The sequence below is a fragment of the Fukomys damarensis genome, unplaced genomic scaffold, assembly GCF_012274545.1.
Source record: "Fukomys damarensis isolate Sample0158 unplaced genomic scaffold, DMR_v1.0_HiC HiC_scaffold_21, whole genome shotgun sequence".
Taxonomy (NCBI): Eukaryota; Metazoa; Chordata; class Mammalia; order Rodentia; family Bathyergidae; genus Fukomys; species Fukomys damarensis.
The window spans coordinates 34,905,344-34,922,331 of record NW_022900933.1 but is presented as its reverse complement, the minus strand read 5'-3'; the positions used below and the strand labels follow the sequence as shown (position 1 = coordinate 34,922,331).

Here is a 16,988-nt window from a genome sequence, read left to right as displayed (position 1 = left end):
TATATCAACAAGTATATCTTCCCATTGTTACTTTTTCCAAACCAGCCTACACATCACCACAAATTCATATGGCAGTTTTTTTTGGGGGGGGGGTACCGGGGATGGAATTCAGGACCTTTTGCTTTTGAGGCAGGCGCCGGCACCCCTTAGCTAAATCCCTGGCCCTCACGTGACAGCTTTTAACATGCACTGTCAGATGTGGGCCGCTAAAGAAGCTGCTCAAACTATCCAAGCATCAGTGATGCCTCTCCTAAAGGAAGGGGTTGAAAGGAGAGTTCCGAAGCCCCGGAGGCACTCTGTAGAGTCAGTATTTTCTGCTCTGTTCTCTCTGAACTGGCATCAGGTTGTGTTTCACAATCCAGGAGAGAAACTGCAGTGTGAGCCAGAGGAAGCTGGTGGGAAGCACAGCACAGCGGAGGTGGGACGTGCTGTGAATGACAGCCGTGCAGGAATGGGGAGGAAGTGTTGCTATGGGGAGCGAGGCGTGTACTCTGCAATAGTTACTGCATTGGAGCAGATGGGACTCAGAACAGCGGGGTGCTTTTGCTGGGACAGAAATGCTCCTTGCTCAAGTCCCACCCTGCAATCCTCCCCATCCTCTCCTTCCCTGAGATGCTGGGGTTTGAAGCCAGGACCTCATGCATGCTAAGTGCAGCTCTACTACTGAGCTGCACCCCTAGGCCCCCTTTGTCCCATTAATCAGTAGATACAAGCTAATGTAGAAAATGTGAAAAATAAAGGAAGATGAGAATTCCTTATCTCACCACCAGTGAAGATTAACATTTTAGAATTCCATTTCACCTATCTCATGTAAGATCTTTCAAAATGCAGTTTATATCCATACATAATTTTCTCCCATTCTCACTTGTCTGTAATTTTTACTTTACCATAATTTCTAATCACTGCATATTTTTCTATCAAAAGGATGTAATATAAAAGATTGTTAACATAATTTACCACTCTTTAGAGCCCTGCCAGTTTTTCATTAGAGAAAATAAACTTACTTGTAGTTCATCATTTGAATCATTAACCTATGGCAAGGTAGCGTCAGTTCAGAAGTCATAATCTCTGTAAAGATTCGATTACCAGTATTTCCAGAAGGTTTCACCAATACATTCTTCCATGGAATGCAAAGTGCTCCTCGCTAAACCCTGGTACAGTACAACTGTATTTTATTTAAAAAAGAAATCACAAATTATTAAGTGAAGTGTCTCAGTTAATTTTTTTTTTTATGTTACTAGTTGGGCATCTTTCTATCTTTAAAAAAAAAACACTTTGTGTCACCAAACATCTTTTTTTTTTGAGTTGTTAGCTATTTGCCCAGTGTTCTTTCTTATTTTTTTTCTTACTGGTTTATGACTGGAGGATATTTTTTTCTTTTTGCTTTAGCAGTGAAATCAAGGCTCAATTTATGTGGCTAAATTCTTCGAACAGTGCACACAGATCAAACAGAGGTTTCCACGTACAGTTTTACATAGTAATAGAATACCTCACTTTACCCTAAAAATAAACTATGAAGAACTAAGAAAATAGAAACAGTAGCTCTTGAAATCAATCATTTATCGCAAAACATTTTCAATTTTTAAAGATACAAGTGCTTTTCTTCATACTTAACTCAAATATGAATAAACACAATTTTGTTCAAACTTTACAAATATCATTTACAGTTAGCCTGAGATTAAGCATGAGAAAGTTCTACCTGGTTAACTTCACTGCCCCAATGGTTAAGCATCAGAAAATAAAGCTGAGAAGGAACATTGTTACCAAATGGAAAGCACTCTAGAGACATGACAAGAATAGCAATGCAGAAACCTAGTATGCTCTGTCCCACCTGACTGCTTTTCTTCTTTTCCCACGCTGGGGACTGAACCCAGGGCCTTGCACATGCCAGGCAAGCCCCTGCCACTGAGCTGCACTTCCGGCCCTCACATGAGCTCAGGGCCTAAAAATGTCTATTTTCAAAAAATAATGATGAAAAGACCAGCAGATGACAAATTCATGAACCTGTGTCTGGGCGCAGAACTGTAGTTCAGTATTTCTAAAGCAGCTGATTTCGGTGACTATTAAGAAAACAATTCCCAAATCTCTACTGTTCAACGTGTACTTGAGAACATGCAGCAGCATGGTCAAGTTTATTAAGCTTATAAATATCAGTACGTGTAATAAAATATAAAATACAGAGTATCTCTTTTCCAAATATGAAGTCTCTGAATGCTTCACTCATCCTTTGGTCTGAAACCCACACAGCACACTCACGTTACACTGGACATGGAGCACTGTTGGGGAGGGGGGTCTGCGGGAACACCAAAGCCCTATCTTACAGAAAGGAAACGTGGAAGCAAATATACTTCGAATATAGACTGTACATTATGTAAACAGACATTCGGAGAAAGAACTGACACAGGCCAGGATATTGTTTTCTAGGAAATCAGAATCTTCTTCCTTTGCAGTCACACACACTGAGGATGCTTTTTGTTGAGGACGGAGCCTGTCCCTGCATTTAGTTATGTGCTTAGAGCTCTTGGAAACGAGTAATTATTACATTCATTCGCTAACAGTTTGTTCTCTGCTTAGCTGGCTGGTTGTGGCAAACAAGGAATACAGAAACTATTTCAGTCCCTGTATCTCATTTAACACTAGTTAAATCATATGTAAGTAATTCACTTTTCAATCCATATTTGTAATATAAATAGATGAGGTGAAGCAGTGAATTTCAAAATTTGTGCGTGGAAAACTAGTTGACAGTTTGTTTCCAATAAGGCTAGTACCAAAATAATCACTACAGAGTCAGTCCAAGCTAGCAGTAAACCCCTGATTTAGCAGGCTGAATCCAAGTTTGAAGTTAGGTAATTCTAATTCCTATATTACTGTGCAAATATAGAATTTCCTATGTAAAAGAGAGTGCTGGCAGCATCGAAGCCCTGTAGTGAGAGAATGAAATACCGATTAGGTTTTGAAAGGCAGAGAATTCATGTGAAGAACTTTAAATGTCTTAGTGGTGGAATCACAGCAATGGCCTCAAACTTCCTTTAACGAATCAGAAACTAAGACAATTCATTAGTCAATGTTCTGAGTCAAAAGCTTAAATGTGAAGCGAGTGATAAGCACGCAAAACTAAAGGTGAATTTTCTACTACTATTGTATGCGAGAGTTTCAAGTTTTATGTCGACCGTTCTGTACCAGCAGCTCCCTCTGAGGGAAAGGCTTAGTCATGACTGTCCATCCCTCTTCAGAGCTTCCAGTCTCTGCAGGAGCGCATTTCCAAACGCTTCCCGGTAGGCGGGGCTGAGTGTGTCCAACAACGAGTAGACGGTTTCGTGGTAGGGCATCTGCAGATGATCCTCTACCTGGTCAAAGGCGTACCCTACCACCTGTGTGAGAGGAACGAACAGTGAGTCCACGGTCCTCAACCGGCAGGTGCAGCAGGCACATGTTACACAAAACTTATACCACGTGATACAGGAAAACCACTAGCGAAGTGCTCTCTGCAGAATTCCTTCTTCAAAATGTAAAAGGTTTGATGTACCCATTTTGCTCTGAAGAGGGATCGAGAGGAAGAAATTAAAAATTTGTACAAAAACATTATTTCATTTTCCTGTTCCAAAACATACTTCAATTTTTTACCCTATTTACATCCTATTTATATATGCACTACATTAAGGTGATATAATAGGTAATATTAGTTCATACTTTCTATCATCAAACTCCTTTTATAAGGAATTCTAGATATTATCCCTGGAAATTTCATTTTAACAATTAGTTTTAATTGGTAAGTTTCCTTTATATTTAATAATTAGTTTATTAGTTTTAGGAACTAACTTAGCTTTATAATTAATGTTAAAGGTCACTTTCACCTAATACTGACAAATGCTCAAACCATGGCATAAAAGGGACGGTTACTCTGTGACTCTTTTTTCTCTTAAAACATAGCTAAAGTTTTTATTTCCAACAAGATAAGATATATCGTGGTTCGCTGACATACTGCAGGGAAGAATTCATTCACTTCTGCTGACTTGACTAAAGCCTGTAAGCTTCCTGTAGAAATTCTACATTCTAATGCCTATTTGCTGTTTTGGTACTGGGGATCAAACGCAGGGCCTTGCATGTGCTATGCAAACGCCTTACCACTGAGCTACGGCCTCAGTCCAGTGACTTCTATTTTTTTTTTTTTTGGTACCGGAGATTGAACTCGGGTCCTTGTGCTTGCAAGGCAAGCGGTGGAACCACTGAGCTAAATCCCCGGCCCCAGTGACTTCTATTTAAGCCACCAAAAATGCAAGTGCATGTCAGAAGCAAAAGCTGAGTGCTTCATGTTAAATGAGAAGCAGAGGCAGATGCCCAAGGAAAGCGAGTCCGCCTCGTTGGCGCCATGTGGCTCGGCACGCTTCTGTGCTGCCTGGCCTTCTCTGTCCCCTGTGACTGCGACCTTCTGGGTGGACAGTGATCTCATGTTCATCCTGGCTTCATTTCCAACTGCTGACACAGGACAGCTGCTCAATAGATGCTGTGGCAGTCAGACTGAGACAGACCTGAGTGCCTACACATGCCAGGCTTACAGCCGACCCACGTCTTTCTAGGCCAGTTCTTTCTAGGCCAGTTCTCTCTACAGTCATCACCCAAATCCTTCTGAGCTTCTCATCTCCAGGTGACGAAGAGGCAGGGACTCGGAGGGATCACTTATGTTTAAGTTTCTGACTCCACCAGAACTGAGCCAGCTCAGAATTAACCAGTGTGATATAGAATAAAGTGAATGTAGTCATTGACCTCTAAATGTAACTATTTCTATTTAAGATACCCTACAGCTTTCAGTACAAATTAGGAGTTTTGGAAAGAAGTGGATAAAAATTGGTGAATTCAAGTATGAGTCCAAAAGCTAAGCAGCTACCAAGGTGGCAGTCATGAGGGTCTGGGGGCAGTGAAGACACTGGCCTTGAGATCTGCTTTTTCTTTTTCTTTTTGGTACCAGGGATTGAACTCAGGACCTTGCACTTCCAAGGCAGGCAGCGGAACCACTGAGCTAAATCCCCAGCCCGAAATCTGCTTTTTCAAGGAGCATCCAGCACTTATGGCTCATCTGGAGCAAAGGGAATCAGTGAAATCAGTGTAAGTGTTAACACAGTATCACGTGATGTCTGTACTTTCCTAGGCCCTAGGCCTTGCTCTTTATGCTCATCTGTACAAAGAAAAGTCATGTATCTTTGACCAAGACTGAAGATTAGTTAGCAAAGTGATTTTCTAATAGCTATCCCTTTGTTCAGTAAGTTCTTCATAATACAAGCTTTTTTCTTCTTTTTAAAGTTGCTCTCAGGTGTTGCTTTTTATTATTAAAGCTAAGAATCTGCTTTAAAGGCTATGGAAATGCCACTTTGTCAGGAAAGGTTCACTTGTAGTAAGAGATGCCCACAATAGAGGGCCAGGGGGAGCTGTTGAAAATGTCAGACTTAATTCTAATCTGAGAGCTGAAAATGGAGCCAAGCGCACGTCTTATGTTAACAGAAGAGGTCTGTGAGATGAGAGGCGGACACAGACTGTGTGAACACAACGGCTGCAGAACTCACTGACTGCAGAGGACATAAATCTGGTGGACACATTTAGCGGCAGATGAAAAATTTTGTGGGTGATGAATAAAGCACATAACAAGTTGCAAATAGGATTTGTCTGAAAAACTTCAATTTCCCTATGCTGACCAAAAGACTTCACAATTGGGCTGGGTGTAGCTCAGTGGCAAAGCCCTTGTCTAGCATGCAGGAAGGCCTGGGTTTGAGCCCCAGCACTGGGGAAATAAAGTAAGTAAGTAAATAAATACTTTTGCTTAAGGTAAAAACAAAACAAAACAAACTTCAAAAACTTCCAGGAAAGGTTTTCTTTAAGTAAGTTTCAGAAGCTTCCCAATATCCAGTTTTCATTTAAGACCCATACACTCCCCAGTTCCCGGTCGTTTCTGACAAAGCGGCAAAGATTTTTTGCCTGAGAAGAGTGAGTTACCCTGAGTCCTGCTTCTGTGAGCTCCAGGCAGTATCTGTTCCTTTCCTTGGTCTCCACGTTGATATAGGCCACGTCGTCTGCACAGCGCAGGCTTTTCGAGACAAACATGTTCTTAACGGCAAAGAGAACATCATTTACAACGGCTTCTGCTTCTAGTCTCATGTCTTTCACATCACTTCCTTCAAAACCATTGAGCTCTGAGCCTTCTTCAAATCCTGACATATTGCTCAGCTCCATGGGGTTACAGTCTGTTTCCATTCTGCAAAAAAGTTGGTATATGCTTTCAATAGAAGGATATAAAAAAGTCTTGTATGGTTAAAACAGCTGTTTGTTAGCTGGGTGTGGCATTTTTGTAATCCCAGCACTTGGGAGGCTAAGACAGGAGGATCGCCACAAGTAGGAGGCCAGCTTGGGTTACACAGTGAGTTCAAGGCCAGCCTGAACTACACAGTGAGACCCTGTTTCAAAGAACAAACAAAACAAAAGTTATTCTCTATGACTGCTTAATATAAAGCAAACTGGCTATCATTTTGTGTGTGTGTGTGTGGGGGGGTAGGATATTGTCTAAAACCACTGCCAGTAGTTTTCACAGTCAAATTAAAGATACATCTGGATTTTCAAAAAGGATCACTTTCTCATTGATTGTCAAAAACTTAATCCTCACTAATAAGCATTTATATTATTAGTTTTTAGCAACTTCAACCAATGCCCAGTAACAAGATTTGTGTCTACATAGTTTTAACATGTAATTATTTCTCTTGCACAGATCTGTTGATCTGGGACTGTCGGGTTAAAGGACAGCTCTTTAACAGCTGCTCTTCAAAACTCCACTTCCAAAAAGGCAGTCCTGACTTCCACACTCCACCCACGTAAGAGGGGAAGGATACTCTTCTCACCCACTCTGCAGTTCATATTTTGCCAAGTTGAGAGGCCAAAACTGCTATTTCATTATTTTATGTGTATTTCCTTGAGTAAACATCTTTTTGGATATTTACGAGTATTTTTAGTTCTAAGATCATACAACCAGAAAAAGCAAAAATGGAAATAAATTCAGGTTGTCTGAAATCAGAGTTCAGGTTCTTACCCATGAAAACAGACTACCTCCTAGTGGTTCCTTCTATAATTTCTAGACTTGGCCTTCCCTCTCCCAAGATTACATTTTAAAAATCCCGAGTTGTCTTCTAAATTCTCATTCTATCTGTATTTAAGTCTTTTATCTACCTGGAGCTTATTTCCTGTGGCTTCACTTTCCAAATGGATACCCTAATGTCCTAACACCATTTACTATACAACTTGCTTTTTCTCCACTTATTTGAACTGGTACATCTATGATATTTTAAAAAATATTACTTCTCAAGCTAACCTGATCCTATTTGACTGCCCAACCACTATTAGTTCTAGCATTTCTCCTGTGATTGGGGATAAAAAAGATTTTCTTGACAATGAGCACTACTGCAATTTGAAATGTATGAAGGAGGCAAGCTAACAAATGTGGACTGTGCTAGAAAGGTGAAAGGGCTTCAGTGAACAAGATAACAGCCTTTTCTTTTAACTGGCAGTTCTGAAAAATAAACTACAGTTTTCATTCTTCTGATGTGGACCAAGCAGCTGCTGTCCTGAACGCAGCCCAGCTCTTCATTCAGTCACAGATTCAATTAACATTCATTTCCTATTTACCTGAGCCCCTCCCCTTCACCGCACTGGAGAACTCGGACTAGATCAGTAATAACCTTTTCTGACAGCGCCGACGGCTCCTAATACCATCCATCTGTTACATTATGCATTCCGTTTCTTTTTCTAAAGTTGCCCACGATGTTCAGCGGTTCTCCACCTCTGCTGCTCCTGAGCCTCCCCGGGAACTTACACAGATACAGACACCAGCCCTCTGCAGAGAAACAGAGCCACAATGCCTAGGAGACAGGCAGTCTTCTGCACAGCTCCAGTCTGTACAGCGACTGCTTTAATTTTCAGCAGATTTGTTTTTTCTTTTGCAGTGCTGAGCCTCAAACCCAGGGCTGGGCTCATGCACACTCTGGGTGAGCCCTCTAATAGGGAGTTACATCTTTGGTCCAGCACAAATTTTTTTTTTCTTGGTACCAGGAATGGAACTCAGGACACTGTGCTTGCCAGGCTCTGCACAAGACCCCCCACCCACCCCTTTTAAAAAAGGTTTTCTTTTTATTAATATGACTGATGATTGCTCGCTACTCTCTACTTACCCTGTAAATCTTTCATCTGTTTACCTTACTTCAGACTTCTCTGACAAAAGTCACCAGGAAACTGCTGATCCATTCTATCCTATTCATTAGACTAAGTGGCAGTTAGATAAAGCAAAAGACCCACAGACTGTGATCCTCTCCACCCTGAAGTGCACTACTGCTGCAGGGCCGACCCAGGAAGGAGGTTAGGACAGGGCCTATGGAACACAGCTCCAGCTCTTACCTGACGAGCTTCTGAATGGAACTGCTACCAGCAGCTACACACTTCAGTGACTACAGTAAAATAGGGAACGGTATATCAGGCTACTTAGTTCTGTCATCTATTTTTTTTGTGACAGTGCCCCACTGTGGAGCTCAGGCTGGTCATGAACTCTTTATGCAGTCCAAGTAGTCCATGCTGGTCTCAAATCTGTGATTCTCCTGCCTCAGATTCCAAAGTGGTGTGGATTACTACCATGTCACTTTATGTTTTTATCTTCTTGAATTTAAACTACAGCTGAAAGAAAGCTTGCTGGGCCAGGCTTCAGCCCGGGGAACTTTAATACCTGCAAGCACAGGGTCAGCCTATTCCCAGAGGCCCTCTGTGGTATGAGGTCAGTCGTCAGTCTCTCATTAGGTTTCTTACTCCTTGTCACTCAATGCAGAGGCTGCTGCAGCTATGCTAGAGTCAAATGATGCTTTTAAATTTGTATAAGGCCTTAGAGTTCATCCAATATAAAATAAAAAAAAAATGGGGGGGCCAGGGATTTAGCTCAGTGGCACCACACCTGCCTCGAAAATGCAAGGTCCTGAGTTTGATCCCTGGTACCAAATATATATATCACATATACATACATATATACATATAATTTTTTTTCTGGAATCATTAGCCAGAGCAGTTAGATAAGAAAATGAAATAAAAGGAATAAGGATAGGAAAGGAAGAAAAATTATCATTATTTGTGAATGACATGATATTCTACATAGAAGAGGCAGATTTTCTATAGCTGCCTATCACCAGCATAAGAGCTGAAGCTTTGCTAGAGGCAACTCATGAAAAATTACATAAAGCCTTGCCAAAAATTTACATAACAAACAGACAGAATGCATACCTCAACCTTATTTCAATTAATGATATGCTTTAAGAATCCTTTATCTTGACTCCCACAGCACTTTACAGAACTCACTCATTGCTAACAATATTAGGCAATTATAAAATTATTAATTATTGCTGGACCAGTCTGTTAGGTAAAAATCTAAGGATGACTTATTATTTATGGAAACAAATATTTGATTTTCTAAAAAATTCCACCTCTCTCTTAAGGCAGTCAATACACTGCCGAATATTATATCTGGTTTTATATATAAATATAAGCACATTTTACAGTTTTACGAGATTAGAAGACTCCAAATTGCGAATGCCTGTGTAAATCTTGGACCATCATGAATATTAAACATCTCTAACTGCTTAAGCAATCAAGTAGCTCAATTATATACCTGAAATAATAATTATATGAAAAAGATGTTTATATGAGGAAGTCAGACAGTTTACAAAGATTTCTTTTAGCAAGAATCTAATGCAGTGCAATTAAGGCCTTAATGATGGGGAATGATGAAGAATCTGGAACTAGAATGGAAGAAATCCTCACAGGTCTGTAAATTAGGTCACCAAACTGCTGCTGTGTTATAATCAGCACCAAACTGCAAAAAGGAGAAAGATACCTTCCCCAAGACAGTGAACTCTTAGATGACTTACTCTGCGGTATCTTGGAATTACGTAAAAAAAACTTGGCATGTTTGATGATGACATAGCAATGAAAATATTTTATTATTGAGGCATTCCACACATAACATTTTCAGCTGTTATTTTAAAGTATTATTACAACGTATGTTTTGTTGGTTGTAACTGAATCTTGGTTATCAATTCTCTTCTTCTTGCCTAACACCCAGACTTTCTGTGGGGACTCAACACTCCCTTCCTGTAAGAAAGCAATGGGGCTGAGATTGATCCCACCCATCACAGACTGCTAGACACTGACCAGCTCTGGGAACTCTTCCTGTCCTTGCAGCCAGAATACTTCAGTCATAGCACCGAGCCCCGGTTGTGCCCAATGGTCATCTTGAGAGGGGACCCTAGTTCAAGGATGATGCTGACAGTGGGGAGAGAACAGAGCCAACAGAGTCACAGCAAACACAGCCAGAGCCTGTCCTGGTTTCCCAACCACTGCACCTTTCAGTTACCAGGGCCAATAAATTCCCATTACTTTCCTGGCAACAGAAAGCATCTTGACTGAGGAAACCACCCAAAATGAAAAGTAGTGATTGATCTAGCACTATAACAGCCTCAGAGAGGTTAAAAGGATTTAAAATATAGAACCTAATGACAATGATGAATATTTTGTGCTGGTTCTGTACAAAGTGCTTTACAGAGGCTTTACAGAGTTTGAGTATCAATGTGCCTTAATTAGTTTCCTACTGCTGCTCTAACAAAATACCAGAAGCTTAAAGTAGCACATGACTTACCCTCTACAGTTCTGAAGATGTGAAGTCTAACATCAGTGTACACAGGGCTACACTCCTGGAGTTTCCAGAGAATCTATTTCCTTGTCATCTCGAGCTTTCAGAGGCCACCTGAGCTCCTTGGCTTATAGTTCCTTCCACCATCTTCCAAGAACACATGGCTTCACCAAGGGACTCTGCGGCCACAGCTCCTTCTCCTGACTCTCTTGAATCTTTTTTGTAAACACCTGATTACATGGAGCACACCTGGACCCAACCACAGTAATCTCCAGTCTCAAGCTTGTTAACACAACCACATGTACACAGTTCCTTTTTTGATATAAGGCAACAAATGCACAGGTTCCAGAGAGTAGAACAGAGACACCTCCGAGGGACCATTCCTATGTTTACCATGCTGCCTCTACACTATCTGCAGGAAAAGAATATTAAAGAGATTTCTTTTATGCCCCTCCTTTTCCGGGGGAGTCACAATCTAGCTTTAATAAACATGATGGATAGGCAATATAAAGTGCTGGGTAGTTTACACAGTTCTCTTCCAAGGAGGCACAGAGCACCTACCAAGCACCCAGCTTCTCTGGAAAGGCTCCATGCTTTCTAATCCTTAGCTCCAGCACCACAATTCCAGCAAAATGCGTTGGGGATGCACTGGTAATTCAATCAAAGGCACCATGGCAAGGCTGGCGAGGGGTCTGTGCCTGTCTTGGGCCAAGAGCTCTGTCTGACTACTTGATTCTGGATGCTAAGTGGCCTATCTAATTAGATCCTCTCTGCAAAAGTTTGAAAAGAGCCAAAAAACATGAAATCAGTTAGCTGGTATCTTAGTCCATTTTCTGCTGCTGTTATGAAATACCTAGAACTGGGAATTTTATAAATAAGAGATCTATCTAGCTTACAAAACTGAAAGTTCAAGACAGGGCAGCCCCATATGTTTGGCAGATGGCATCATGGTGAACTGCAGGTGAGAGGGAGAGAACTGTGGTGAGTGGGGAAGCCAGAGGTCCTGGAGCCAGGCTTGCTCTTTTCCTAACAGCTCACTACTGTGAGAATGAGCCAGTGTCCCAAAGGAACTGTGCCGATCCCTTCCTAGGGCAGCACCCCCAGGATCCTACCTCTCAAAAGTGCTACAATAGCCTTTAACATCACCACACTGAGGCTCAAGTCTTGGATTTTTGGGGACACATGAAGACTGAAGCAGCCGGTGATGGATGATGCAAGTGACAGAAGCAGAGCAGCGAGCAAGAGAAGAGCAGTGCTACATTTCTGGTCAGAACTTTCTGGGAAGACACCTTATCAAATGCATTTACATCCTGTGTACATTCAGCCACAACTCAAATGGTGAGAACACAGATATGCTAATCATGTCAACAGGAGGAGGCGGTAAAGAAAGGAGACATATTTCTTCTTACTTTGCACATTATACTTGTAGTTCTATTCATGTTTAATTTTAACAAATGTGTCATGGGAAGCATATGGTGGGTGGCAAGGCCCTCTGTGATGCCTGGAGGGGCAGGTTCCCTCCCCTCCTCTTTCTTCTCAGTAGGTGACTGGGGAGGTCTGTGCCACTGGGGCTGAGGAAACACGTGCCCACTTCAAGGAGGCGACCAGCACAAGGACGGCCACTGACACATTAGGGCTGCTGTGGGGCTACAGAATGACAGACTCATCCACGTGGATTCTGAAAATCTCAAGTTTCCTTTTCTGTAGGCTAAACAACTTATCTTCACTTTACACTCTTTATGGTAAGAACTTGGTTATTTTTATTAGTGCCATCCAGTACAGTAGCTATTAGCCACACAAGTCTGGCCAGCGTGACAGAGGCAATGGATTGAAAATTTTATCTAATTTTCATTTATTAAAATATCAACTACATGTAGATATGATAATGAAGTGAATTTATGTCATGGTTTAAACAAATCAGTAGATGTAAATGCAGTGAATTAAACTTTTATGAGTAGCAAAGTCTGGAAACTGAGAAACACTTGAATCCTATCTCTTTTATGGAGGGAAATCAGCCATCAGTATTTGAAATAGTAAAAATAAACAAATTATTTCCTATACATTACATTCTTGTCTATTTATTTATTTTGCAATTCTAGGAACCAAACTCAGGGCCTTCATATGCTGGGCAAGTTCTCTACCACTAAGCTGTATCTCTAGCCTCCCAATTCTGTCTATTTAGGCACTACATTTATTATTAAAATTTCATAACCCATGATTTACCTGTATATCCAGAATTTTTTTGTGAACACTAGACTACCAATTAAAGATGTCTACTGGTAACTTAGTTTGGTTTGGAAAATAAGACAGGTATATGAAATATTTATACAAATATTCAAGCCATAAATACATAATTATAATAAAAAATGTACTTGTGAGTGGCTACCAATTACAGAAAATGTGGATATGTCTTGGTCCTACTACAAACTATTATTAAACATGCATGAACTTGGGTTGGCCACACAATTTTACAGGTGCTCATGGTGCTATGAAACAAAAGGAGTAGACAGAGAAGCCTTTGCTGTTCTAAGAACCCTGACAGTTCATGATCTCTGGTGCAGATGTTGACTGCACTTGACTCATGGGATAGGTCAGTCAAAAGTGGTGCAATGAATTAGGATGAGAATTACGAGGGCCAGGGATTTGGTTCTGCCACCTGCCTCATAATTGCAAGATCCCTAGTTCGATCCCAGGTACCAAAAACAAACAAACAGAAGGCAGATAAGAATTATGGACAGCAGAAAGTTCTCAGGAGCTCCTCATGCAGAACAAAGTGAAGGCAAGGGTAGTGACAGTGTGGCAAGCACTAAGGGTAGCCTACCTGAAGTATAAGGAACTGTTAACTGTTAGAGGGAGTTATGGACAGGAAGCGATGGCCCAGTTTAATAGGGTGCTCACACCAAAACAGAACAATTTGATTTTGATATACCAGGCTGTTTTGAGGTCTTGAGAAGGGAATAAGTACCTGATAAATTCAAGAAATATTATGTGTTGTTACATATTGAAAATATTTTCAACAAAGCAAGAGCCTGAAACTCAAGGCATATGACTCCAAATTCGGTGTTCTTTATGTAGGATAGCTGCACTCCTGTGAGACTCTCCAAGAGCCCTGGGACCTGGGAACCCTGACCTCATACTCCTATTCCTTGGGTGTAATTTAAAAAAGGTAACATCTCATTGCCTTTACTTTTACATGCTGAATCTTTTACATGGACTTCTTCAAAGGACAGAAATTCTGGCATGACTCATTTAGTTGATGGTATATTGATTGCTTCTAACCTGTTCCTTCAAACCCCTTTATAATAATACTTAAAAAGCTGACAATATTTAGTTGGGCAGGTATTTTCATTCTTCAGTTATTGCCAGGTGTTGGCATTTTGTGCTAGGTACTTTGAGTGTGTGTGTGTGTGTTTTTAGTACTGAGGACTGAACCAAGGCTCTGCGCATGCTAGGCAAGTGCTCTATCACTGAGATACATCCCAACCCATTTTCATTTTGAGACAAGGTCTAAGTTGCCCAGGGTGACTTCATACTTGTGACCCTGCTACCTAAGCGTCTTGAGTAGCTGGGATTATAGCTCTGCATCACCAAGCTCAGTGGACTTTGTCTCTCATAAAATACAAAAACAGCACTGTGACCAGGGAGGAACCTTTATCTTATGTGACCTAGAGGTGTTAACAATGCAGGCCTTAACTCTTAACATTTATGCTGAATTTCTCTGATGGATAAAGCATAAAATGTACAAGTCAGAACATTTAACGCTTTTTAATAGAGTTTGTTACTGCAAAATTTTCAATTTTTACTTTCCTTTCTGATACCTGAAATTGCAGGCCTCCTGTGGGCAGCTTGAATGTAATTGTGTACTACAAAGGAAACCACTATTTACTGAAAGAAGTCCACATCTCAGCTGTTTGTCAAATGTCTGGTTTAAACCTCCCAAGGCCTATTTCACTGTTAGATAAGATCCCTCTTTTCGCCTTTTCACATCACTTTGTTTATATTCCTTTTATGGCAAGTATTATAATTATTTCCTACAAACATGTTTTATTATCTTCAAAATATATCTAGAACTCAACTGCTTCCATGTAACCATCTTCACAGCTACCACTCTGTGGTCCAAACCACTGAGCTGCAGGCTAAATTACTGCAATATCCTTCTAAGTGGTCTTGCTGTGTTCACCTTCAACCCCTACAGCAGGCTGTTTTCAACATAGCAGTTAGCTCGCTGATCCATTTCACCCACAACAAAAGCCCAAGTCCTTGTAATGGCCTACAAGGCCCTATATGATCCCCTTCAGCTTCCCTTCCTTCCTTCATTCCCTCCTGATGCTCCATGAACTAACCAGCATGCTTTCGTGACAGAGCCTTAATCTCCTCTACTGGTTATTGATATGTGTCACTTCCTGGCTTTCTCCAAGTCTATAGTAAAATCTCATCTTACAGAGTAAGAAACTTCTCTTACCACCCTATACATGTAAGCAAGACAAATCTCTACTCTCTTTCCATGTCCTTTACCTCGTGTGTCAGCTTTATATCTCTGTGACTGAATATTTGAGGTAAACGAGTTAAAAGGCGGAAGTGTGTCTTCTGGCTTATGGTTTCAGAGGTCTCAGCCCATGGTACCTTAGGCTCATTGCTTCTGAGCCTATGGCGAAGCAGTGTGTCACTGCAGAGGCATAAGGCAGAGGAACATCATTCTCCTCAGGGCAGCCAGGAAGCAAAAAAAAAAAAAAAAAAAAAAAAAAAAAGAGAGGAAGGGGCCAGGGTCCTAATATACTCTTCAACACATGCTCACAGTCACCTGCTTTCTCCCACCTGGAGAAAGTTCCACTACTTCCCCATAGCACCACAGGTCAGGGACCAGACCTTGGACACATGAGCTTTGGGAGGCAATTAAGACACAAGTCATAACAATCGTTTTACTTTTTCCTATGGCACTTATCACATGCATATTGCTCAATCTGATGGTCTGTTTTCCCTCCCTTTAACAAAAGGCAAGGCAGGGATTTAAAAAAAATTTTTTTTGAGACAGTGTCTCACTGTGTAGTTCATACTGCTCTGGAATTCACTGTGTAACATAAGCATTAGGCACACACTCTACTACTGAGTTACAGTCCCAACTTCTTTCTGCCTGATTTTTGTTTACACTTTCCACATCATTAACTGAAGAGACCTTAACAGACCTTTAGAATACATTTTTGAACAATGAGCAAGGGAAATGAAGTTTCTGGGAAAAGTCTACCAAGAATGAGGGGCATGAAAAACCCGACAATCTCATGTAGTGGAGAGCATGCTGGTTTCAAAATGGAAAGGTGGCTGTGGAAAGGAGAACCAGATCTTTATCTGTCAACATTTACAGGCTATGTGAGCAACCATAAATAGCCGTCAAGACAGTAAATATTTAACTCTCTAAACTGGTCATCTTAATTCATTACCTTTAATTTAAAAGCTATTCTGTTTCAGGCCGTTAGTTCTGTGCTCTTCTCACATCAGTGAATCTTTCCAGCAATCTCTGGACTCAGATACTAATACGCTCGCTCATACCTGGCGAGGCAGGAAATATAGACTCAGAGAGGTCAGTGGCCGGTTCAAGGTGGCTTGGTTATTTAGTGTCAATGTCAGGATTTTAACACAAGACATCTGGCTTCCCGGCCACCGCACCGGGCCTGTCGGGGTTGCCTAACTTAACAGCTCTGCCTCTGCAAAACTCGCTACCTAAAAGGCAGATATGATTGAGTAGTTTCCCAGGACAGCACAAATACTACTTTATCGAGGTCCCTGCGGGGAGGCTTTGGCATCTATCATGGGAAGCAGTTTTGCTCACAAATGCCTTGAAACCCCAAGTTTTCTGGTCCTGTGAGTACCACACCCAGGATGAGCAACTAAGCTTAGACGAGACGCACTCTGCGAACTGCAAATCGCCGGAGGAGTGGCGAAGAGGAAGCTTTGGAAACAATGCCCGCAGGAAATGGGGGACCAACAACTTGGTGACAACAGGTACCTGTCAATATTTGGGCGGAGATGCCTGAGGATCTCCAGTCCTCGCAGCGCAGCCGGCGGCCCCCGGAATCCCAGGTCCCCAGGGGCCCGGACACCCAGGCCGGATCCGCCCCCAGCCTTCCTCAGCCCAATGGGGGACCCAACTTGGTGACAACAGGTACCTGTCAATATTTGGGCGGAGATGCCTGAGGATCTCCAGTCCTCGCAGCGCAGCCGGCGGCCCCCGGAATCCCAGGTCCCCAGGGGCCCGGACACCCAGGCCGGATCCGCGCCCAGCCTTCCTCAGCCC

General features: G+C 41.7%; 2 protein-coding genes across 5 annotated transcripts in view; one reads left to right on the top strand and one right to left on the bottom strand.

The window, feature by feature from the left end:
- Positions 1-1,543: 1,543 nt before the first annotated feature.
- On the bottom strand, positions 1,544-16,722 carry Gskip (GSK3B interacting protein). 4 transcript variants are annotated; one of them, XM_010609145.3, is made up of 3 exons: positions 16,701-16,722; positions 5,986-6,244; positions 1,544-3,371 (listed from the first exon to the last, which is right to left on the bottom strand). In XM_010609145.3, the coding sequence occupies exons 2-3, from the start codon at positions 6,241-6,243 to the stop codon at positions 3,210-3,212; spliced, it is 420 nt and encodes a 139-aa protein (XP_010607447.1). In that variant the 5' UTR covers position 6,244; positions 16,701-16,722; the 3' UTR covers positions 1,544-3,209. The 4 variants fall into 4 exon arrangements, with proteins under 4 accessions (XP_010607447.1, XP_010607445.1, XP_010607446.1 ...); XM_010609143.3 differs by lacking the exon at positions 16,701-16,722 and adding an exon at positions 7,716-7,881; XM_010609144.3 differs by lacking the exon at positions 16,701-16,722 and adding an exon at positions 7,663-7,733.
- The window catches only part of Atg2b (autophagy related 2B), a 93,340-nt gene continuing 93,072 nt past the window's right edge, over positions 16,721-16,988 (top strand). Inside the window, exon 1 of the mRNA XM_033766737.1 lies at positions 16,721-16,856. Coding sequence (XP_033622628.1) covers positions 16,721-16,856 — 136 coding nt within the window. The remainder of the gene's footprint in view (positions 16,857-16,988) is intronic.